This window comes from Micrasema longulum, unplaced genomic scaffold, assembly GCF_059751315.1.
Source record: "Micrasema longulum isolate JH-2025_06_02 unplaced genomic scaffold, ASM5975131v1 h1tg000739l, whole genome shotgun sequence".
Classification (NCBI taxonomy): Eukaryota; Metazoa; Arthropoda; class Insecta; order Trichoptera; family Brachycentridae; genus Micrasema; species Micrasema longulum.
In genome coordinates, this window is record NW_028277933.1 from 504,587 (window position 1) to 529,787 (window position 25,201).

A 25,201-nucleotide genomic window follows, 5' to 3' on the forward strand; every position below is an offset into this window, starting at 1 on the left:
CGCACCTCAAAACAGAACCAATTTTCTTTTTGGAAAGTGTATTGTAATCAAATTTTCTGTGCCAGTACGTTTTGCTTTTTTCAAAATTATTTGTCATATTTGTACACCCGACGCCCGAAGACGGCAAATAAATATCTTATAATGTGTAAAGAAATCACTGCCCCAGCGTCATCATAATCCGGGGAGAAAATACAGGAATACATTTGTATAAAGAAAAGACAGACCGCATTTCCTCTTAAGAGATACACACCTCAATAATATATACAGAAATTGAGGGGGTAGGATGAAGGAAGAATTGTATGCCCTCTATACATTATTTTTTAACTTTTTTAACCACACCTATTATTTTTTGTTTTAGAATGTTACCATTGGCGGCTGTGTCAACTGCGAATACAGTACACTGAACGCGTAACACTAATCAAACATATTTAAAAAATAATAAGATTTAAATCTACAATTTTAATCTACAATTTTGTCAATAGAAAAGGGAAATATTTGGGATCAAGTATAAAATCAGTTGTAACAAATAATAAAAATACAATCAAATCGATAGTACAGAATTATATTTGACAATTTACAATGTTTTCATTGAGAATAAAACGTTTCATATAAAATTTTAACAATTTACATTTAATGATATTTCACACAAAACATAATTTAATCTAAAGTTAAACAGTACTAAACGTATTATGTACACATTGAAAAAAAATACACGTATACATATATAAAAATAGTGATAATTTCCAATAAAAATGTCAATCACATAAAGCAATATTATTTAAAGTGGAAGTTCAGTATTCGAACCGAATATTTTATTTGTTTGTAGATTCAATCTCGAGACATAAAAAATTCGGCAATTACGATACATTAGAGACATCACAGGGAGAAAGAGAAGTCCGTATACGCTGCAGTCAAGACAGGTATGTGCGAACTATGCCCTTAACCTGAGATCGGCAGAGCGGACACGCGGGCAGGCACGGCGCGCACCGTACGCAGCTCAGCAGGTGGCCGCACGGCAGGAACACCACGCTCACCTGCAACACGCCAGAGGCAAATTCCAGACACTATTCGTGTATTGTGTAAAGAAAAAAACAAAAGATTTGCACACCGCAATTCCTGAGTCTGGGCGGGTTAAGTTACATTAATTACAGTTTTGTGTGTGAAATAGAACCAGAATTCTGGAAGGGTGCTTTCCACTCGATAGTTGCTCTCAGGTAAATATCCTGAATAAGATAATCAAGCGGAGAGAAGTCCGCCTCGTGGCGTAGCGACATGAAATATTGACTGAAAGGCGGTTGTACACCGCAATGTTTTATGTTCCCGCAATGCAGTGCCCTATGCACCACCTGATTCAGACAAGGGGTATGATGATGATATCATCGGGTCAATGCCAAAGTCGTGAATGTGGAAAAACATCATTTTGAGTTATCGAGGTTTAATTATGGACACATGCAACACCGGACATTTCCAACTCCAGGTGCCAGGCCTGCCGACACAGAAACACAACACGTCACCGACAACTGTAGAACTAAATACAGACTCTCTGCCCAGCATTCGTTCCGGTTGAAGCAACGTTGTCCATTACTTATAATGTTTAACGTAAATTAATTTCAATTATCACGGTTCGGTCCAATCAGTATTGTTCGGTATTCATTTTGTTGTACTTTATTTAGTTATAGTCTATTAATTTATTATATAAATAAAAGACGAGTGATACTTTAATCCACAAATTTGGAATATCCAGTGACCGGTTTCATCACTTTCGCAACATCTTCGAGACTGGTATCTTTATTAAGGAGTTCAATGTATTTATACAAAACAGAGGTAAAGATTTATAAATACATTGAGCTAGCTCCTTAAAGATACCAGTCTCGAATGCGATGAAAACGGTCACTGGATATTCCAAATTTGTGGATTAAAGTATTACTCGTCTTTTATTTATATAATAAATTACAATGAACTTCCATTCAGAATTTTCACTTACAAAGTTAAATGTTATAGTGGAAATAAAACTCGAGATAAACATGTAAGTTGGAATCTTTTTATTTAATACACGCAACCTTGTAGTAAATTTTTGGTTTAAGTCCGAATTCTACACATTTATTATTTTACATGATAAACAGATTCACTACAGAAGTTTAGAACTGGTGTCATAAATCTATTTATATTGTTACTTCATATGAAAAAATATTTTAAAAATCTATTAATTAAGATGACTTATTGAAAATTCTAATTACAGTTATGTAAATTTGGCTTTATTTTTATCACATTGTTGATTTTGGCATTGCAAGATTTGTTGGAAATTAATTATTTGTATTTTTTGTGGAGTTTTCATATTTTAATACAAAAATTTTAAAAGTTTTAAAAATAATTTTAATATGATTTTTTTTACTAAAAAAGGAAAGGATAAAGAACTTTAAAAAAAACAAAGTATTATGGATAACATTCAGTCAGAGGCACTGGAATTGCAAATTTACCATTTTAGCGTAGTAAATTAGGCAAACAAGTAAAAATGTATTCAGTGCTGAAGTCTCGAAAGCAATATTAGCTAATTTGGCATTGCATAGATGGGTATTTAGTCAGATTAGTGAAATGGTAGATGGTCAGATCTCAGTCCTGTTGCACAATTTCTAATTTGCTGTTTTCATGGTAAATTTAAATAAAAATTCGGAAAAATGCAGATTTGCGACTTTGGCATTGGCCCGACGATATTTATATATTTTTTTTCAAAAATATTTACATAATAGTCTTAAAATTAAAATCCTGCTGAGTTGTATACATACAACTTGTCAGCAGGTTCTTATAAATTGCTTCGATTATTCATACTTAACCTACATTATTAATAATTTTACTTGAAAAACATTACATATTATACCATATTTTATTACATTATCAAAAATTAAAAACTATCACTAATAAAAAAACTTTTTTTGATTAACCATAATTTGAGCATACGTCTCACTCCTGTATTTAACTAAGTATTTTAATATTGTTTGGTAGCATGTTAAATATTTTAGGTATACTGTATTGCAGTGTCCTTTTGCCATATTTATTGCAATATCTAGGAACAGCTAGCTCCAGTACAGCCATGCTAGTAAACCTGGTGTTGTAATCATGTACCAACTTGTGTTTGGCACATATGGCATCATAACTTGCCAAGAAGTCCAATAACAGTTGCGAAAGTTCAGGCTTCAGAAAAATCCCATTATAAGTATGGGCTCCATGCAGAATTTTTTTTTTTTATCTCAAAAAAAAGAGGGGAAAAAAAGAGAAACACGAGTGCGCTTTTTTTTTTTTTTTTTTTACTTTTAAGCAAAGTACTACGGTTTTAAATTTAAAAAATTTGATTTCGCGCTAAAACGGCAACTTTTGCCGATTTTTGTTGTGTGACGTCATTTATCGCGTGTACGAATCTGTATCTGTCAAAACAGAACTAATTGCTTGCGAGTTGTTGAGTTTAGTCGAGTTGTTTTTATTTTAATTGCCGTGATATTAACATTAAAGCTTATTGTGTTGCAATTATCGAACGATGGCTGGGTACAAATACTGTTCAGTTCCTAGATGTGTTAATACGACACATACAACACCGGGAAAGAAGTTTGTCACTATTCCACGAGATGCTAAACTGAGAAAAAAATGGTTTGTGGCGATGAAGAGACAGTTTGACAAAATCAGCTGTAAATCCGGAATTTACTGTTGCGAGGATCATTTCAACGTAAGTTCAAATTTATATTTTACACATTCTATACTTCTATTTATTGATTGATAATACATTATATGTACATATTAAATATTATTTGTCAAATAAATACAATATATTGTAATAAAAGCATAAACTTATTTTGATGGTTAGCCATTTCGTGATGTAAGTATTCTAATTATGTTAAATGTTATTTTCACAGCTTGAAGAAGATGCTGATAATTTTACCAGATTCAAGCTTATGGGAGGAAGGGTGTCCTTAAAAAAAAATGTTGTTCCACACATTTTCGAGTGTCAAAAGAAAAACATCAAATTTTTACGACAAACGGGACACAGAAGAAGCCATTTAGGAACTCTTGAAAGAACAATGACGTCTGAAGTTCCGGAGGAAGAACAACCCTGTACATCTTCATCTATAAATGTTGCAACGGAGGCAGTTGAACTCGAATTCGCTTCTTCATCCCCCACAGTTGAAAAAGCTAGTAAAATGACTCAAGCAAGTTTAAGGTCAAATAAAGTCATTGTTCGCAGCAAGGGAACATCAACTGACGCCACGTTTCTAACGGTGACAAGAGCTACATCTCCTATTATTTTTCCTACACCTAAAGATCTTACCATAAGCTATGATTCAGTTATGCCAGATAATGATGATGAAATACTAGAATGGAAAAGTACTTCCGATGACCAGGACTTTGTACCTCATGACGATACTTCTGACGATAATGCTGATGCTTTTGAAATTCAAAAATATAATGTTATTTTACGACAGGCTACTGTAATGGGTATTGAAAGAAATTATCGACTTTGTCTTGGCATACCAGATGATATGGCATATATTTTAACACTTCTGTGCAAAAAAGTATGTGACTCGCGCCTGAATATTTTAATAACATTTTAAAAAATCAGATTGGATGAATCAAATGCAATTCTTGGAATGCAATTTGGATTGTCAGAACCAACTGTAAGCAGGATCTTCAGGAAGACGGTAAAGCTAGTAGCGATCTGTCTGCAGGAGCTAATATTTTGGCCAGACCAATATACCGTTCGGCTTCATTTGCCTTTGCCCTTTATTGCAAGATACAGTAAAGTCCAAGCTATCATTGATTGTTTGGAAATACAAATCGATAAGCCTTCAAACCCCATTAGACAAGCCACGACATGGTCAGATTACAAAAAATGCAATACCATCAAATACCTTGTCTCTTGTACACCGTGCGGACACATCAATTTTATTTCAAAAGGATATGGTGGACGAACCAGTGACACAAAGATTTTCGAGGTTTGCAGATTTTTAGATAATTTGAAACCTGGTATGGATGTGATGGCAGACCGAGGTTTTAAAAACATTGCTCATTTACTCGAGTTAAAACAATGCAAGTTAATTCGTCCACCAAGTGTGAGCGCGGACATTCCTCTATCTTGTGACAAGGTCAAGGAGGCTAAAAGGGTGGCTGCGTTACGAATCAACGTTGAACGTGCAATCAGTCGGATAAGGGAATTTAAAATGTTGGCAATGCACGCATGCATCGATATTAATTATGTTGGCCTCTTAGATTATATTATTAATATTGCTTGTGGGTTAATAAACCTTCAGGAGCCACTGGTTAAAATTTAATAACTATGAAAATAACAATAATTACTTAATACTGACTTAAGCATTTTTTTATTTACAATTTTTTCGTTTACATTTAGTACATTTTTTATTACATAATATATTTGTAACTTTACAGCTTTACATGAAAACTAAAAAATCCCACATAGGCACAATAAGTGTAGAGGCACAATAAGTGTAGATGCATAATATGTAAATATATTTAAAAGAAAATAAAACATGAGTAATAATTTTATGTTACATTCAAGTTGTTTTTTTTAATTTTTAATTTGAGTAAGAGTAGAGAATCTGAAAACAAGAAATAGAACAAAAAAATATTAAATGAAAGTTGATAATTAAATTAGGAAAAAATACAAGAGAAAATTAAAAGTTTATCGGGAAAAGAAAACATTGACATTTATATTTTTGACCTAATTTATAAAGGAATCATTAGTAGAAGAGAGGCTTAAATTACCATTTTCTCTTGTGTCTAAAAAGTATGATTTATACAGTTTAAGGGCAAGGACATTTGCACGACTCTGTCCTAGTGTTGATTTACAAAACGGTATCTCCAGCACTTGATTCCTTCTGCATTCTCAGTAATCTTTTTAAAAATCATCAATGACTATGCTAAACCGGTTTCTATTTCTTTATTTTTTTTGGCCATCACTATTTTACAATATAAATGTAAAGATTATTTGAACATTAAAAGTTTTGTTAACCTAATATTACCCTCAACTTGTAAATAAATGCTTAACAAAACAAACAAATGTTTTTTATATCTCAACAGAGTTAAAGAAGCATGGAATGGAGTATTTATAGAAGGAAATGTGTGTTCGTGTGCACTTGACGTATTACAACGTGCAAGTGCTGTAAATAAAAACAATATGGCCATTTGTGTGTACAATATATATATTTTTTATTTATTCATAATTATAATACAGTAATGTATTATATTCCCAGGAGTTACAAACAACTCAATTTGGGACTTGAATAATATATAACATTTTTTTGGATAAAAAATATTTACAACCAAGAAACAAAGCAAGTTTAAACTTATAACTAAATATATCAAAACAAAATCTATCACTAAACATATCAACACATAATTGTAACTAAAATATCAACGTGCAATTATTATACTAAATATATCAACAATTATATTTTTTAAAAATCCAAGTAGAAAAAAAAAACAAAGTACTATACAGAATAAAACAAATAAATAAAAAAAACCCTTTCAAGAATAGAGGAAATGGTGAATCTAAGACTAAAGAGGTAAATTAGGTTCGTTAACAAGGCTACGAAGGTAATGCAACTATCAAAATCAACAATATGTATTTATAAAGTATAAAACAGAATAAGTAAGTAATAAAAAAACATGAATTTATTTGAGTTTATTATAAATTGCTAAATTCCAAAACACTGTACACTTTTCAATTAAATCTAAGCAATACTCCTTATTTATATTTATAAACAAATGTGTAACATTCTTAGATTCCTCGAAATCAGGATGTGCTACACAGTACAGAGCTTTTATTTTGTTAGAAAAAAACATTTCTAGCTGGACCTGAGCCATATACTTTTCAGAGGGATTTCCGTCTGTAAAATATGTTTGAAAAGTGGCATCAGATACAGGGCATTTCACCTCAACAATATACTCTTCGTACAGCGCATCTGGAGATGCTCCAAATATGGGGTATTCAGGAGACAAAAAAATGCCACACTTTCTAAACTTTACATTTAGTTTTCTTTGCATTTCTTTTAAAACTAAGGACTCTAAGGACCTGCCGCGTAATAACGCCGCAGTTGCTTTCAACTTGGCTCCCAACAATTTCTCACAGAGAGAACCATCACTTGTCTGGCACCTTGACACAGCATAAGCGTTGGAAGCAGTGATTCGAGCAAAACGCAGTCTATGCCACAAAGGTATATCGTTTTGCTCAACAGTTAAGCGTTCAGCAGCTCTGCAGATAGGCATCTTCATTTGACCCTGACAATATTTTAAAAAATCTTTTGGGAGAAAATTACTTTGTTCTTTTTGAAATTGACACATTAAAACATGCAAAGATAACCTATCTACATCAGTATGTTGGGTAAAAAGACGCATTCGTCTTGAAGTACCATCACCCAACTGGTTGCTGGCATCGACTACAGCTGCCAAAAACGAGCCATCTCCTGATGGCAAATCCTCGTGGTTTCCAAATTCCTTGGCCATAACGAAAGGAATCGTGGTGCCGATACCTGCCATTATCGGACGCTTCCAATAACAGGCTACTGAAGTAGGGCTGGGCTCAATGCTGCGTCGATATAGCCAATATATAAATGCTACTGAGTGTTTGCATCCTCCTGTAATATAAATGTTATTTTACAGTTATTTATAAACATGACATCGTCCTATCTAGCACTTGCTCAATACACACTAATAATTTGACAGATTAAAAAAATATGTGCGACGCGATTAATTTAACAATAAAATTTTTCTTCCTTCTGCAAATTTATACAAAAAGAACATGCAATGCAGTACGTTTTTTTCTTTTTTTTAAATAAATAAGACGCTTCCGATGTCAACTATTCATCGACAATAATGCGTCTACTACCATGCTTACCTTGAGAAGCCGCACAGTCTTCACATTGGCACGATATTATTTTATTATTTGTCTCATCAATGACGCTGATAACTGAGTATGCCTTCTTCCGAATTTTATGCTCTGGTGTAACCCGGCATTTTACAGTGCACACATTTTTATTTCTTTTGATCTGGACATATCCAATAGCGTTGTCCGCATATTCAGCTCTCGAAGACCTGCAAATAAATAGTGTATTTACAATTTTGTCCCTTCTGTGCTTGGTTACAGTTTTTAAGACAATAATTAATCAGACATAAAACAGTCAGTATTTTAATTCTAAAGTGTTTATTAAGAACTAATTAAGTCCATTAAAATACTCATGACAGAACAAAGGAGGTTATGTATGGAAAAAATAGTATCCAAGTATATTTACACCATTTCTGGCGATAAGTTGTATCACTGCTGAATATAAAATACGTCTTTAACATATTAAAAACTCAATATCAAAGAAAGGTGACAGTTTTAAGTAATATATTATAGTTAAACATTTTTGAAACTCACCTGTCAACTTTCACTCCCCTCATTTCGGCGCTGCAAAAGTTTGTATTTTCGGAAAAAAACAACATTAACATGGATTCATTTACATGAGGAATGTTATCCGATTGTCCTTTAATAAAATTATCTTCCGTCATTTCGTTAAAATTGCGAATAAAGCGTTAAACAAACCGTCGCCACCAAAAACACCAGCGGAAATGAATGACAGCGTTGTCGAACAAGATAAATGACGTCACAAACACGACAACCAATCACGATGCGTTCGAAATCCATTCGCCAGAAATCAATATTTAAAACGAAAATTTTAATTAAAAACGGCTAAAAAATAAAATTAGACTTGAAAATAAATAAATAGTTTTTAATTTTCTTCCAGGATCATCAATTACTTTCATCTTTTCTAACATATGCATGGAGCCCATTGCGATCTCACTGGAAATTTAACCCAGTACCCTCCCTGTGCGTGGGGCGAGAATCTATATTATTCACAATGGTTTCTCGCAATGCCGGCTGAATAATTAACGTAATTACATCACGGCTAACTCTCTAAGGAAACGCTCCATCCGTGTTAGAAGATGTGTTTTATTGCATTGTTATAGATGGGGATCGATGCTATACAAGCTTCGCGGGACAAAGTGCGTAAAGTGCGTCGTACCTCGGCGTCCATGCACACCTTGCAGAGGCGCGCCTCCTTCAGTCTCCGGTTCTCCTCCTCCAGGGACACAGGGGCCTCCTCTGCCCCTCCGTCTTCTCTCGCATTATCATTACTGGGCCTACAAAAAAATTTCTGAGTTGAATCAAGTGGAAATCAGTAAAATCAATAATTTGATATACGGTAATCTACGTATGACGGTACTTTTGAGATTTGCAGGCTCATAAAGTTCTGTAAATATTGACAGATGAGTGAAGGGAATAATGCCGTACTTCATTGTTGTAGATGCAGCAATAATGACAATTATTTATTCATTTCGTTTACGAACAACAACAACCTAAGCGCAGTTTTTTAATGTTTTTTATAAAAGGAATAACCCGCTAAACCTCAATTTTCGAGGCTCATCAGCGGGTAGGAAAGAGAGGATACGGGGATGGTTATGAAAAATACATCAAAACACCCAGAGTCCAAATGGAAAAACAAACTATCTTTCTTTCTTGTGACTGGCGGCAATCGAACCCGCGACGCGAGTTTCATAGTTAGCGGACTGATTGAGTCAATCTTAATTAATAACATTTCTATAACAGATTCACTACATATTACTATTATAATAATTGTAGATATGTACCGTTACTAATAAATAAACTACTTCTAAATATCATAAATACCGTAAGGGGTGAATAGAACGGGCGGGGTTAGTAGAAAACAAACATTTGTACGACTGAGTGCTAGGCTCCCAATAAAGATAAATTATTCGCTTTCGAGCCTGGCCTCAGTAATACCGGGGCAAATATAGACTGAGAAAACTCATTTCTACTTGAAAATAATATGAATATGTGTATGTATAAAACCCTAAAAAGGGCCACTGTATTATGTTTGTCATGTTGCGCGCGTCGCGGCTACCGGAGAAATAGCCTATACGGGCATTATGCGCCTGTATTTACGTGGCCGGCAGTAAGCTACCCCCACCACTCCGACGTAGGACGGTAGGACGACTGGCTTGCGGAGCTTGACGCGCACCGCTCTATAAGGCGTGTATTTTGCCACTATTGTCTTATTAGACAGTTGAGTTCCTAACTCGGAACAGTTAACACGTGTTTTATTCAGTTCTCCTTCCTGTTCGCCTTTTGCACTTCGCTCCGCCCCGCCAGCTGACTGCCTTCGCTTCTCTACGCCACTCGGGCCGGGTGGAAAGTCCTTTTCAGGGCTATTGAGATTGACTTGCGGTCGGCGCAGTCGCGCCCCTACCTTCCGACTTTGTCTTTGACTCTGTCTGGGAAGGTGGCTTCTCGTTTACGCCGGGAAGCCCGACTGCGGCAGACGCGGGTGACTAACCAGCACACATAGTTATTTATTTATATTTTTTATTTACCGCAACATTTTGGTTACTTAGAACAGGAACCGCCCATATAGGAAGTAGAAATATTTTGCTATATCACACCATTTGGTCTGTTCGAAATAATAGCAGTTTACTCACTGCGGAGCGGGGACCACTGCAGTAGGGCTGCCATCGGCGGGTTGTTCGTTGAGAGCCGCATCAATCAGCGCTTCCGTGCTCTGGAAAGTGTTACCTGAAATATCACCACGATTCATTATCATTTTGTTTAACATTATAATAATAAAACTGAAGAGGGATGGCTGAACTACGTATAACATAACTAACTAACTAACACTAAACAGGTACATTTGAAACACATCTGACATTACTATGTACGGAGGACCATAATTGGCATGACCGTAACGTATTCTGAATCTTCTCTATCTCCTAGAGTGGTTAATTTGGGAATTTTTGTTTTTTGCATGCACCAAAACTTTTCTTCATTTATGCCCACACTGATTACTAAACGTCAAAAAAATACGAATGTGTGAAACTAAATATGAAAATTCTCATTTAGACCATTATTGCGACCTTAAGCATTACCCAAAACACTTAATTAGGTTGAATTGACCAAATCGTATTTGTTTTTTTACGTTTTTTAAACAGTTTTATACATCATTTGATGTTTAATCATCAGTGTGGCCATTTTATGAAGTAAAGTGTCGTTGCATTAAAAAATTAAAAATCCCCAAATTAACCACTCTCTAGCGGGTAGTGAAGATTCAGAACAGCACCACAGGAGTAGCCACGATGAAGGTTTATCTAATCGGGACCATAAGCGCGTTTGTTCTCTTAGCTATTGTAATGATATGACCGCACCATTTCAAATCCATTGTAATTGTTACGGACGTTGACTGTGGAAAGCGGTCCTTCTCGGGACCGCCGCCATGCCAGAATATGTAAATAAAATTAAGGACCTCGGTATGTGTTAGAAATGTGCAGATCCCTCGATAAAGATTAGTATAAGATACATACGGGGATGGCCTTTTCTTAAATAATAATTTTGATTTTACAATTTTTTTGCAACGATTGCTCTGGTAAGATTTGAAATGTTTCTATAAAGTTACCACACTGCCTCTGCTCTTCCAGTCAACTAAAACAGAGCTCCTTTAAGCGGTCGTAATATCCATGTTTTATTCTTCAGAGAAACTCATAAATCAGGAAACCATTTAAGTTTCCCTTATCTGCACTTTCTCTAACAACTCCGTCTTATTTAAAATAGAGATAAAGGCTGGTATTCTAAATCTAGTTGGGCGCGGAAAGATCGCTCTTTTAGCGTGTATTTAGTATGTAAATACGTAAAAAATGCGTTTTTCTACGAGCGCTTTTGCGTTCAGAATACCACCCCAGGGTCGGTAGGCATTCTCCGGGAGTGGACGGACATAGGTTTTATAAATTTTGAGGATCGAGTCATGGGTAGTGAGGGAGAAGGTTTTCCTTATTACCAGTATCCTGTAAGCGCTTGCGAATAGCGGCGCGGACGGCGTCAGGCAGCAGCCCGCAGGCGAGGGCGGCGGTGGCTAGCGCGCCCTCCATGCAGCGCTCCACGGCGGCCTCGCTGGGCGCGGCGCGGCGGTGCTGCTCGGCGAACGACTTCCCCCGCGCCCGCTGAAGGAAGCCGCAGTCCGCAGACCACTTGGCGTGCTCCACCCAAGCGTCGTCCTCGGCCTGCCAGCGGCACAGCTCGATCCCGCACTGGAAGCAGCGCACCTGCAACCGCAGCCGGTTTATTCCGTTTGCATAACTACGATCTTCCTCCTTTCGAGGCGGGATCGGAGCACTATAGCCGCGGCCCCGTGTCCCTTCACTGTCATGCGGGGAAGCTAGAATAAGGCAAATGTACTGACCGCGCGTGCACGGTGACAACACCGCACTGAGGGGTACAATGAAAGCTTTTAAAGTTCGTTTTGTTATTTTCGAGGTATGATTGTAAAGAAATATTATACCAGTCTTTGAAAACAGGGGTGAGCGCTTTCATTGTAACTCGACATTCAAATTTCAGAATTTTCCCAAATAAATGTAAAGTACGCCATGCAAAAAACAATTTGCCAGAAAATGACAGGTTTATAATAACTTTATTTATTAAATCATACAATTTATTTATTTTTGTTATCCCAGGAGTTTTTTTCTATTTTTTAAAATTTTATTTATTTTTTTACAATAAACACAATAATAAAACAGAGTATTATAAAAATAAAGCATAATTACATATCAATGAAATACATATTTATAGAAAAATAGTAAACAAAAAATCCCACAAAGGCATGGCCTGTTCGTGGGTATACAAGAAAATGCTAATGAAGTTTTGCTCCTGTAATAAATAATGGACCGTTATTTAGTTATATTTTTGTATAACATAAGAAAGAATAAATAAAATATTATTAATATATAGTTACAACAAACTCATTTAGGGACAGAATAATATTGACATAAAGGTATGGTAATAATAATAATATAGTTACAAGTAATAATATGTACATAAAACTGAAATAATGTTTTAAGTATGTTGAATGTTTTCCCTGTCTGTTGCAATAAATTTATCATTATTATTAGGAATGAAATTTTCAAACTTATAATATTAGAAATCAAACACTGATTTGAGTCTACTGAACACTTTATTTTATTTTTACAAATATAAAAACAAAAACTTCGTGACAATTGTTTCGCCTTGTTAGGGCATGTCATTCGTTTGAAAATGCCCTAACAAGGCGAAACAATTGTCACAAAGTTTTTGTTTTTATATTTGTAAAAATAAAATAAAGTGTTTAGTGGACTCAAATCAGTGTTTGATTTCTAATATTGTAAGTTTAAATATGGAGTTCTACAAAATAAACGCCAAATCAATCAATAAATCAATTTTTTCTTGCATAGGCTTAAAAGATCTTTATTTTTTTGTTCAGTTATTCCTGGTAGCTTATTGTAAGTATTCTGAAAATTTTTAGAATATAAATTAACCTGTTGGCCCCTCATGCGATGTCAATATTAATTTATTTATAGGAAGGATCATCAAAATAGGTTTTGATAAAAAAAACTTTGTTTAGATTCTATTTTGAAATGCATAATTTTGATTGCTTGCCATTTCACTTTGTTTCCATCAGTTGTAGTACACAGTAGTAACAGAGAGCTGTTTTTGTTTTAGATCAAACACGTCATTTGTTGCCATTTTTTTAACTTTAAAGGGGTTTCTATTTTTTTTGGCCGTGGCTATAATGGGTACCCATTGAGCTGGTATAAAAACTGGCGCATTTTTGGACATTTTTTATTTTTCGATGAGTGAGTGCATTGCATCTCCTTCATTTTGGGTGTGACCCGTGATCAAATATTGTTGTGTTGTGGAGTTAATACTTTCTGTTGCTAATATGTACAAATACAAAGCAACAACGTATTTATTTTTATTTTGGCGGGCACAGTTATCTGACCAAAAAACCACAACATTCTTGTGGCGACATTCATTTTTCAGGTAATGATACAGACAGTGGATGTTTAAACAAAGGCAGAATGGTGAATGTTAGAATGCGTCAAGTAGCCATTTAAACAAGCCAATGACAAGTCATGAGCCCTGTAACTGCCTAGACTTCCATGTATATTAAGATTTCGGTTTCTACGAAAGCATTATATAAATACAGGAGAATGCATCTGTCTTACCTGGTCGTTGAGGCCGACATAGGAGAAGCCGGCAGCGGCGAGCGCGGAGGGCTGCAGCGGGCAGCGGGCCCCCCAGTCCCCCGGGAAGGAGCTCACGCGAGCCTCCAGGGCCTGTAGTTCTCCCGCACCCGCCTCCACTATCCCCGGCTCGCTTCCCACACTCAGACTACTGTTACGAGTAGTCTCTGAGTTAGATAAACTAAAAACCGTGTTAAAACAATAAAGAGAAAGTAATTAAAATAAGATTAACACTTAAAATTAATTACGGAGCTTGATAGGTACTACAATACGTATGTATATTTTTTATTTATCAATATTTATTTTTTACCTTTGTTGGTATAATACAATGATATATTACAAAAAACATAAACCTATCACAGCACCGATTACGTACACAACACAATATATAATACAATTTCTAAACACGACAACAAAATGTAACTTGAATATCCAACCATATAACGCACAATGTTAATTGTAAGTAAAACAAAAAGTTTTCAGAGAATTATCTTAATTTTTTTTTATTATGATACAATTATGTGTGAAACAAAATATCGGCCAAATGCTCACCACGTCTTTGGTGGCACACCTCTATCTGTTGGTCCATATTTTCAATGACGCTGAGGCATAATTGAGGTTCAATGTCGTTCAATGTGCCGATTTATCTCATCCTTTAGCTCTTGAATTGTTTTTGGCTTATTGATGCAATTGATGCAATATTGATGTTTTTTTTTTTAAATATCCCCAAAGAAAGAAGTCCAATGGTGTCAAATCACATGATCGTGGCGACCCCTCATAAACCGCACCAAAAAGTCACTCCACAGGGGATCCAGCGCCCTTGATGTGATTTTCACAAAAACGGTGCTATGTAAATTATCCAAATATAAATAAATAAATCGGCTTTTTAACAATAAAAAACCAGTGTACGTCAATAAGCCAAAAACAATTCAAGAGCTTAAGGATGAGATAAATCGGCACATTAACGACATTGAACCTCAATTATTATGCCTCGGCGTCATTGAAAATATGGACCATCGGATAGACGTATGCCACCGAAGCCGTGGCGAGCATTTGGCCGATATTTTGTTTCACACATAATTGTGAGCTCTTATCGGGAGACAGTTGGTATTATTCCTAGGGCATTCAATATTGAATGCCCTAATGAATACATTGCAACAATACCAACATATCAATGATTTATGATTTTTGCTATTTCGAATATACCGCGTCATCTTTATTTTTATTATTTTTCTACCTAAGTATGTAAAGTATGAAAATTACAAAGTTATTATATAGAATATTTATAAAACAACTGTGTAATATGTATAGATATATTGTTATTATATTATTTCATAATTTTGTAATAGAACACTATGTTAATTGTATTTATAATTATGTTTATAAAAGGCATTTGTGCCGTGTATACACTAATAAATAAATAATAAATAGATCTTTCCATCCTAAAAAAATTAAGATAATTCTCTGAAATTTTTTTGTTTTATTTACAATTAACATCGTGCGATATGGTCGGACCACATGACTCTATTTGTGTTGGTATCTCCATTGTTTTGAATAAGGAGTGTGGCTTATGGAGTGATGTGTGTAAAATATGGTGTTTGTTTTATACATATGTTAGGTTTAGTAATTTTGTTCATTGTTTTTAACTGTTCCCTTCCCTTCCATTTTCTATCTATGCATCCCCGTCTTAACCCGCCTTATTTACAACAAGTATATTTCTGTTTTTTCCCCCTTTTTTTATGTAATGGATATGTATATGAATTATATTTCTATACTTTGTACAATTTGTGAAAACCTATTATTTGTTCCGAGTCCGTGCAATATTTCTGAATGTAAATTACAAATTCATAGAACTGTTGATTTCTCAAATAAAATTTAATAAAACCTCTCGCTCATTCTTTTAATCAAGCATTCTGGCAAGTAAACAAAATGACCTATTGGGAGAGCAGTTATATTTCATAGCGATATAATGCATTTAAGTTATCGCACATAGTTATTATTGTTTAATAAGTAGGGACAAATTTTAAAAAATACATTATTAATATTGAATGAATGATGAAATATTGTAAAAATCTCCCATAGGTCATAAATTGTCTTTGTCCGCTTCCTCCTCTCCGTTCGTCTCTATCCCTACATAAATATCCATTTTATAGTGAGAAGAGAGTTAGAAGATTTTTTAACATAATTATGTATCCCCGTACTGTGGGCCGACTGTTTGTGACACCTGATTTTTATCATTCAAATAATTTCTATCAAACTTATATGTTATTCTTATTTATATATTATGAAGGTGCATATAATATGTATTTGTATGTTCGTTTTGAACTAACGTATGCGTATTGTCATACCTACCTTGTTTTATTGTCGACATTAAATCTTATTCACTGCATTTTGTGGTTACCTACCGTATTGTGTGGGACTCGTGGCACATTATTCATTCAGTGTGTATCAATTCAATTTTAAAATAAATCGTTTTTTTTTCAGAATAAGGTTTTGAAATTAACCAAACTTTTAAAAATACAATAATTATAACATTACTTGACTAATATAGACTGCTAACGCTGAATGTGGATAAAACAAAATATCTTACATTTAGTATAAGAGATGGGTCACCACCTGAAGCCAGTTTAAAGCTTCACATAAACTCTAGAAATTCGTGCCAATTATTGAAACCAGTTGATAATATAAAATATCTAGGCATTGTAATTGACAGAAATTTGCGATGGGAGACACAGGTTCAGTCCCTGGTATCTAGATTAAGAAAACTGTGTCATGTCTTTAGCTCACTCAGAAACATCCAGGACGTTAGCACTCTTAAAAATGTCTACTTTGCGCTTTTTCAATCGGTGGCTGTTTATGGCATAATTGGCTGGGGAGGTTGCTCGACAGTTGTCATGAACCCCCTAATCAAGACGCAAAAACTTATTCTTAGAGTTATGTTTCGGTGCCCTCCGACCTACCCATCTGAACCAATATTTCAATTGTTAAAAGTTCTTGATATTCGTCAAATCTATATCAAAAATGTATTGACAGTTTTCTGGTCAGGCGACTACGGAAGGAGGTCCCAACAGAATGCCCGTACGAGGTTTTCGCGTAACCTAAACTACTTAATACCGAGAACGCGTACGATGTTTGCTCGGAGACACTTTTCATATATAGCTCCAAGAGTGTTCAACGTCTTGGATGAACATATTAAGTTCTCCAAAACAACGTCTATATTTAAGATGAAGATCCATAACTGGATTGTATCGAGGGGTAGAGACCACTGTATGAGATTGCTTCGGGAATAAATGCATAACATCGCTGCTGTTTTCATTATTATCCATATACGTATATCGTGTATGTGTATGTCATCACTGTCATACGTATTATTATATAACTTTTGATTCCATTTTCGACATGTATTATAAATTTTTATTATTTTTCTATTATTATTTTGTATATTTTGTATATTGTTTTGATTATTTTACATATTTTTTTTGATTACCTGTATATTGTTTTAATATGTCAATAAATATTTTTGATTTATATATCGAAGAGTCCCGACTTAACACGGAATTTTCTAACAAGTCGGGACATAAAAAACATATAATTGTGTCTATGTAAAATTGTGTATTTTGTGCATTTAATAAAAAAAATATATACATATATTTTCAAAAAGGTTTCGAAAGTAGGTATAAACAATTTTTTTAAATAATCAAACTTCGTACCGAGCTCTTTCCTGTACCCTTTTCAATATAAATACAAGTCATATTTTTTTATACTTACACACCCCCTCTCTCATTTATTCACACATACACACACACCCATGTTCGCAGGGCAAGTATTGTGGGCATCTGTACTAAAACCTAAGTTGTGCGGTCCTACCTTTATAACTGACTTAGAGGAGTGTAAATTCATCGGCAACGTAGTCCTATCTCTTTCTTGCATACGATTCTATACGGAATATTTAAACACTCACTGGAGACAGAAATAGAGGGGGTTAAAGTTTTTGACAAAAATAAGTCTCGTGCGGACTGCCGCACTCTCGAGGAATTATAAGTCAAATTTACACACCGTCCGTATTTTACTAAAAATTAGTATGCATTTACACAACGTCTCCATTTTATCTATAATTTTGCTTTAAAATTTACACTCTCGATAATAAATTGCAACGCCGCATTTTTCTTATAGAGTAAAATTTTAGAAGTCATTTAGTGTTGACCCTTAATCGTGATGGGACGTTTGTTGTGTCTTTTTTATAAGTTTTACATTGCTCGTGACGGTTATTTTTTCATACGTTAAAATATTGTGCGTGCGTTAATTTAAAAAAATATGTTTTGCATTTCAGTTTGATAATTCTAGATCCAATAGAATAAAGAGAAAAAAAATCTGGTTTTGCAATCGAGCGTTATCTCCAGGAGGCATAAGTGATTTCTTAAAAAATATTACAGATAAAAATAGCAATGAAACTATGGTAAGTTTTATATTTATTTTGTTTACTGTAGTTTCTAAATAAAAGCAATTAAAAATGTTGAATTCGTTAGTTTCTCAATAATAATAAATTATTTTAAAATATTTTATTTATTATTTTAAAATAATTTTTCAGAAAGAAAATGTAAATCCAAATCAAAGTGAGATTAAGACCGGTTACGATGTGGATAATTTAGGATACAGTTCTGAAGAACCATTTGAAGACAGCGGTTCAGAGTTCGTTCCTGATACAGAAGATGACGAAAATGATGAAGAAATTATAAATACAGTAAAGAAAAAAACAAAACCCATTTCGTCTAAAATTAGCTCAGTAAACACAAATTTAGAAGATGAAACTAGCTCCGTGAGTAGAGAACTGTAAGTTTCTTACAACTTCATTTAACATTTGTATATATAAAAATGAATATTTTTTATCTTTATCTTTGTTAGTCCATTGTACGTTGCTATGCCGTTCATCAGATTGAGATACAACTTTGGCGAGTTGCGAGTTGTGAGTTGTAAGTTGCGAGCACGCAGAAGGTTTGTGTGACATACTTCTGGTTTTCCAAACCATCCGTAAGTAGCCGTATTCCCGGTCAGTTTTGATTTTCTAATGGGAAGGGGGCAATGGGGGTCATTTGGAGTGTCATTCAAAAGGTATTTTTAACTTCTTCATACAAGATGGCATCATATTATGTTCCCTCCTGCAATTTTTTTTAAACTAGAATATTCCATTTTCGTTCTTCTTATAGCGTAAACAATTGGTCTAATTCTTTGTTAATCTACATGTTTTTTTGGTAGTACTCACACACCTGATTTTCAGAATACTTTTAAAAAACTACAAGCCGACAGTTTTTGTTAGTTGATAAAAATCTGATTCTTCTGGTAAAGACAAAAAATGTAGATATTAAAAAAAAGGTTTATGTTGCTATTTAAATAGTTAACTTTGGAGTGTGTAAGGAATTAACTGATGGGGTGTAAAATAAAAATGTTTATTTTTTCAGGGAAATTTAAAGTCCATTTTCATTTAATGATCAAGAGTTAATGCGGAGGTGTTTATCTTCGGACGTTATCCTCAGCGACAAAGATAACAAAGGCAAAAATAATGTTAATAATAATGTGGGGGATGTTATATTTTTGGCAACAAAAAGTAAAAGAATAAGAACCTATGATAAAAAGCATGCATGCATGTATTGCAGTTTACTGGTGTCGAAATTGGCTCGTCACTCACCTCGGCCAAACATGGTAACCAAAAAGAAGTCGCTATATTCCTGGCAAAGTCGCTTAAATCGAAGGAAAGAGTTGATTGAAGATATTCGACAGAAGGGAAATTACCTTCACAATTCTAAAGCAATTGTATCTGGAAAGGGAATAGTCATCCCAAAGAGACGACCAAATACTTATATTACTCCTTGCGGTTACTGTCATAAATTATTTGACAAAAAATATTTTTATGTGCATACGAAACTATGCACAATAAAACACAATGTAAAAAGGGCAATTATTCGGGAAAAATGACTCTGCCAGTAGTAGATGCTTGCAAAGGTTTACAGGACCAAGTCCTGTCCAAAATGAGGCAGGATGACATGTATCACATTTTACGTAAGGATGGACTGATTTTGAGAGTTGGATCGGAATTGTATAACAGATTAGGCAACCTCAATCATTTACATGTTTATATTGCCTAAAGAATGCGGCAATTAGCAAGATATTTGAGGGAAATGAAGAAGATAAATAAGGAAATTTCTAGTTTGTCGGATACAATATATCCAAAATTTTATAACGGTTTCGTAAAAGCAATAAAAGTAATGGGAAAATACGATGAAAAAGAAGGAACATATGGAAATCCTTCTTTGCCTCTGAAGCTACGTCCATCTATTCAACAATGTACTGGTATATATAAATTAGATTTAATTATTAAAGGACAAACAAGGAAAAGCTGGATGATTTCGTTACTCTAATAGAAATGAAATACAGAAACCAAGTTTCGAGCCAAGCATTGACTACAACTTACAAAAATAAATGGAACAAGCCCGAGATTATACCATTGACATCGGATATATTCATACTAACTTATTATTTAAAGGAAAAAGCAATTACATATCAATCTCAGCTTGAACAGAATATTGATAATGTAACATGGGTTAAACTATGTGAAGTCACATTAATACAAACGCTATTATTTAATAGGTGTCGATCCGGCGAAGTTGAGCGTATGGATTTGGGCACTTACAAAAAACTAGAGAATAGTGTGATGAACGAAGAGATTAAAAACAGTTTAACTGACATAGAGATACAAATAGGGAAAAATCTGACAAGAATAGAAGTCAGAGGAAAAAGAGGGCGAAAAGTGCCAATCTTACTCCCAAATGATTTGAAATATCAAATAGACTTACTTATTAAAACGCGTAAAACAGTTGGAATACTAGATGAAAATCCTTATATATTTGCAAATATCAACTCAAGTAACTATGTTCGTGCGAGTGATAAGCTTCGTGAAATATCCGAAAAAAGTGGTGTTAAAGATCCTCACAGCATCACATCTACAAAACTACGTAAACATGTTGCGACTGCGGTCCAATTATTAAATTTAAAAGATAACGAGATGGACTCCCTCGCAACGTATATGGGGCACGATATAAGGGTCCATAGGGAATATTATAGACTGCCGGATAGTGTGACTCAGCTAACCAAAGTTAGTAAATTGTTGCTTGCAATGGATGCGGGCAAGCTAGCAGGAAATAAAAATTAAAATTTTGAAAACATGGAATTTGACAGAAATGTTGGAGAATTGGTGGAACTTGAGGGAGCAGAGGGCACAGAGAGAATAGAAGAAATTTCACATTTGGATGAATAACCTCGAAGATCATGAAAAAACAATCGGAAATAATAACAAACAAAAGCGTAATACCAAATTTCAATGAAGATGACAATTCAGCAGAATTTTTTTTTTAAACAGGTAAAAAAATACAATTGATGCTGATTGAAAAATGCAATTTAAACGAGTTGCTTGGACGGTTCAAGAAAAAGACGCGATGAATAGACAATTGGCAGTTTTTCAAGATTTTGAGAACCTAATGCCTCGTAAAGTAGGAAAGCGCGGTTAAGGCTCTCAGGAGGCATCCGCAGTACACGGCTGAGCCAACAGTATAGCCTTCGCTCGATGACTGTTGTCACCGGAGTTTGCTACATTTTTTCTATTATTACTTCATTTCACACTAAGTCAAACCACCGCACACCCGAGATTCTTCCAAGACACCTATTCTCAAAACTCAGTATTTTGCTGTTTCGGGCCCTAGTGAGGTGCGACAATTCACATCCGTAGAGGAGAATAGGTGTTACGCATGCGTTATATAGGCGGCATTTGGTATTCACCGAGTAAATATCTATATATAATAGATATTGGATAATCTTTATTTAGGACTCCTTACAGGCCGTTTAAGTTATTATTTAGCCAATAAAACAAAATTTTATTAAGTATTAATCGATCATTACTATTTGAGCTGTGTTATCCTGATATTAATTTTCACAAACTACAAGGCGCAGACAGCGACTCGCTTACACTTACGCTTAGAGCATTAATATTATGAATACGGAATGATAGTTGGACACAGATTAAAAGCCCCGCCCCACACGCTTACCCGGTTCCGTTTTAGAGGTCTTCATTCTTCTATATTCATTGTATACAAAAGATTTGCGCTAGATCTTATTTTCCCAATTCTGACGGCGATAGGCGATAGGGTATGCTAGTATTAACTCGTTAGTAAACGGGGAGAAACAAGTACGATCGGAAAACCCGGAACCGTCGCCACAGTTCGTACGAAGTAAACTTTGTACATTATTTTGCCAGTTTAAAACACACTCCGGTTCAGACATCTATTAAAAACTACCATAGCTTATAAATCCATTCTATTCCCAGAATCACTATTCGAGACGAGAACCTAGCCTGCGTGACCGAGCAGTCGGACACGCAGCGGAGGGTACGCACCTCAGGCGCTGGCTCGCGTAGGAGCAGTGGGGGAAGTGGCGCACGTGCTCCGCCAGGGGGATGTCTCCACGCCGCCAGTCCTGCAGCTCCCCCTCGCACCACGCGCATCGCACGCGGTCACCGCCCGCGGCCCCCCCGGCGCCCGCGCCGCGCACGTAGTAGAACCCCGCCAGCGCCAGCGACTCGGCCGAGATGAAGCTCACCTGTCGCGAGAGAGCCGGTTACAGTCAGCGCTAGGGCCGTGAGGAACCAGCGACGGAAGAAGGGTTCTCACCGGCCAGCTGCTGAAGGACATGATCCGCAGGGCGTCCGCCTTGTAGACGGAGTCCGCGTCCGGCGGCGGCGAGGGCGGGGAGGGCGCGCGCCCGTCCGCGGGCACGTCGCCCGCCGCGCGCGGGTCCAGTACGAAGGGACAGCGCGGTTGCAGGCGGCGGTGGCGCGCCGCGGCCCGCTCCCCGCCGGCCCAGTCGCGCACGCGCACGCCGCACGAGTAGCACTGCACCTCGAGCCCGCGGCCCGTGCGGAAAAAGCCGCGTCGCGCCAGGTGCGCGGCCTCCTCGGGCGCGTCAGCGGGCCAGTCGTTGAAAGTACGCAGTCGGGTCTCCTCCTCGTTCATCCTTGTTTCCTACACCTTTATTCTATATGTAGACCATTATAAGGACTAAAGGCGTCAACAATCACGAGTACATATCGAAAATTCTTTTTTTATTGTATTCACACGTCATCTAATATCGAAAACTGAATAATTGAAACTGATGAATTAATGTATAAACAATTTTCAAAAGGAAATTTTCATTAAAATTTCATTTTTTACTAAATTTTGACGTTTGTAATCAAAGATGACATCACGAATTATACTTGCGAGATGCAGCAGAGATGCAGGATGCAGAACTACGATATCTACATAATATATACCTACTGGATCATTAACATTTCATTTAACTCGATCAAATTTAATATAAACACCGTTTGATGTTATGATCCGCTTGTAATTTTATGATTTACGATGCCATACGATACAAAATATGAAAAAACAAGTTTAATTATTTGTAGTGATAAATTTTAAAATATATTAAAAACTAAAATTATTCTTTTTCTTTTTTTAAAGGCATTTTTTCATATTTATTGGGGCGTTCCAGCCTGGTCAACTTTTATCTATTTTCTATTATATTAAACTTGTTGGACAGACAAACTTGTACATTGATGGACTTATAAACAAAAGGCAATTTCTTCTAACCAACCAATAAAATAAAGGGTGTTTTATTACTCTACTTTTATTACTCTATAGCTTTCCGCTACAAACAAATTTAACAAATAATATTTTGACTCTATTATTAAATATATTTAGCCACTTTTTGAAAAAAAGATTGATGAAAAAAAAACAAACACCACATTTCACACAAATCCTTTCATAAACCATTATACAAGCTAAACATACCTCTCTAAAATATTCATGCATTAAAATCTTTTTTCCAAATAAATATAAAATAAGCAGGTATTTTCATTATTCTCCATAAAATCAACCTTTGTTTGTATTAGGAAAAAACACGGTTATATTTTTAAATATTTCAATACTAATTTTTATTTAACCTTCCAGTACATTCTTTTGTTTTCTAATCTACGATTTCTCTACAATAATGCAATTAAATAATAATAACATTTTAGTTCATACTATTCAATTTTGAAAAGAACCCCATTTTAATTACCGCCTTTAAAAATAAATCCATTTGAACCATATTTACCTGAGCCGTTACTAAATACATAAAAATATTCCGTCTATTGTGAATGCCAATTAGGATTCGACACCTTGAGTTGAATTCGTATGACCAAGCGGCGAATTACATAGAATTCCAAAACCTTTTCTATTGAAAAAAATTACTTTAACAATAAATCGGTAGTCAGATGGCAAAAGTGACCATCTGTAATTTAAAAAAATGTTCAGTAGAGCTGAAATACGTCTCAATTTCAAGACTTTAATCCACAAAATAAAATATTTTAGTGTTGCTTTTCAATAATAAATTACCATTCTAAATGACGCTGATTAAAAAAAAATCTGCGTGTATTTACTAAAATATTAATCAAAACTTTTGAAAACTAAAACATAGATAAAAATACAGATGGTCCCTTTTGCCATCTGACTACCAAAATATTCACCCATGTTTTCCGCTGGGAAAAAATAAAACCTTTTTAAAAATAAATCGCGAACTAATCTTAACTATATGTCGCAAACCGATGGCCATTAAAATAATATTTGTATTTTAAGAACTTGCCAATTATAAAAATAACAAAATGAATAGCAAAATTAATTCCCGAGAAATACATCTAAACATTGCTTTTTAAAAATTTATACATCTTCATTCGTTCCAGTCCAGGAACTGTATTGATTTTTTTTTTTAACAAAAGAATTTTATTGCATTTGATATACTTACTTATATTTCGTACCTCTAAAAGAAAAAAAATCCTTTTAAAATTTTATCTTCACATATTGTTTAGTTATTTTTTATATCTAAATATGTTCTTTATACAATACTGCTTTGTTATATATAGTATTTATGTAACATAATACTTATCAATTTGATTTTTAAGTTTTCTTAAATGTACCATGTAACAATCTGCAACAGCCGACTGTTTTCTTAAAAAAAAAAAAACAATCGCTTA

At 34.9% G+C, this 25,201-nt stretch overlaps 1 protein-coding gene and 2 long non-coding RNA genes across 3 annotated transcripts; 1 reads left to right on the plus strand and 2 right to left on the minus strand.

The window, feature by feature from the left end:
- Positions 1-546: 546 nt before the first annotated feature.
- Positions 547-23,827, minus strand: Diap2 (Death-associated inhibitor of apoptosis 2). The gene is made up of 7 exons (XM_088230179.1): positions 22,818-23,827; positions 22,544-22,746; positions 14,086-14,284; positions 11,886-12,150; positions 10,540-10,633; positions 9,066-9,183; positions 547-1,034 (listed from the first exon to the last, which is right to left on the minus strand). Exons 1-7 carry the CDS (start codon positions 23,157-23,159, stop codon positions 912-914), a joined length of 1,344 nt encoding a protein of 447 aa, XP_088086305.1. The 5' UTR covers positions 23,160-23,827; the 3' UTR covers positions 547-911.
- LOC148279290 (uncharacterized) lies at positions 3,516-4,535 on the plus strand. The gene is made up of 2 exons (XR_015822931.1): positions 3,516-3,715; positions 3,903-4,535. It is a non-coding gene; the product is annotated as an uncharacterized LOC148279290 (long non-coding RNA).
- LOC148279291 (uncharacterized) lies at positions 7,047-8,032 on the minus strand. Its single transcript, XR_015822932.1, has 2 exons — positions 7,898-8,032; positions 7,047-7,637 (listed from the first exon to the last, which is right to left on the minus strand). It is a non-coding gene; the product is annotated as an uncharacterized LOC148279291 (long non-coding RNA).
- Positions 23,828-25,201: the final 1,374 nt, after the last annotated feature.

Bases quoted from the DNA above. Each gene is read 5' to 3' on its own strand.
- Diap2 (XM_088230179.1), bottom strand. From the start codon at position 23,159: ATGAACGAGGAGGAGACCCGACTGCGTACTTTCAACGACTGGCCCGCT. The intron at 14,285-22,543 runs GTGCGTACCCTC...CACGGTTTTTAG, and splicing joins TACGCGAGCCAGCGCCTGAG to TTTATCTAACTCAGAGACTA. The intron at 10,634-11,885 runs GTAATAAGGAAA...GTGATATTTCAG, and splicing joins CAAGCGCTTACAGGATACTG to GTAACACTTTCCAGAGCACG.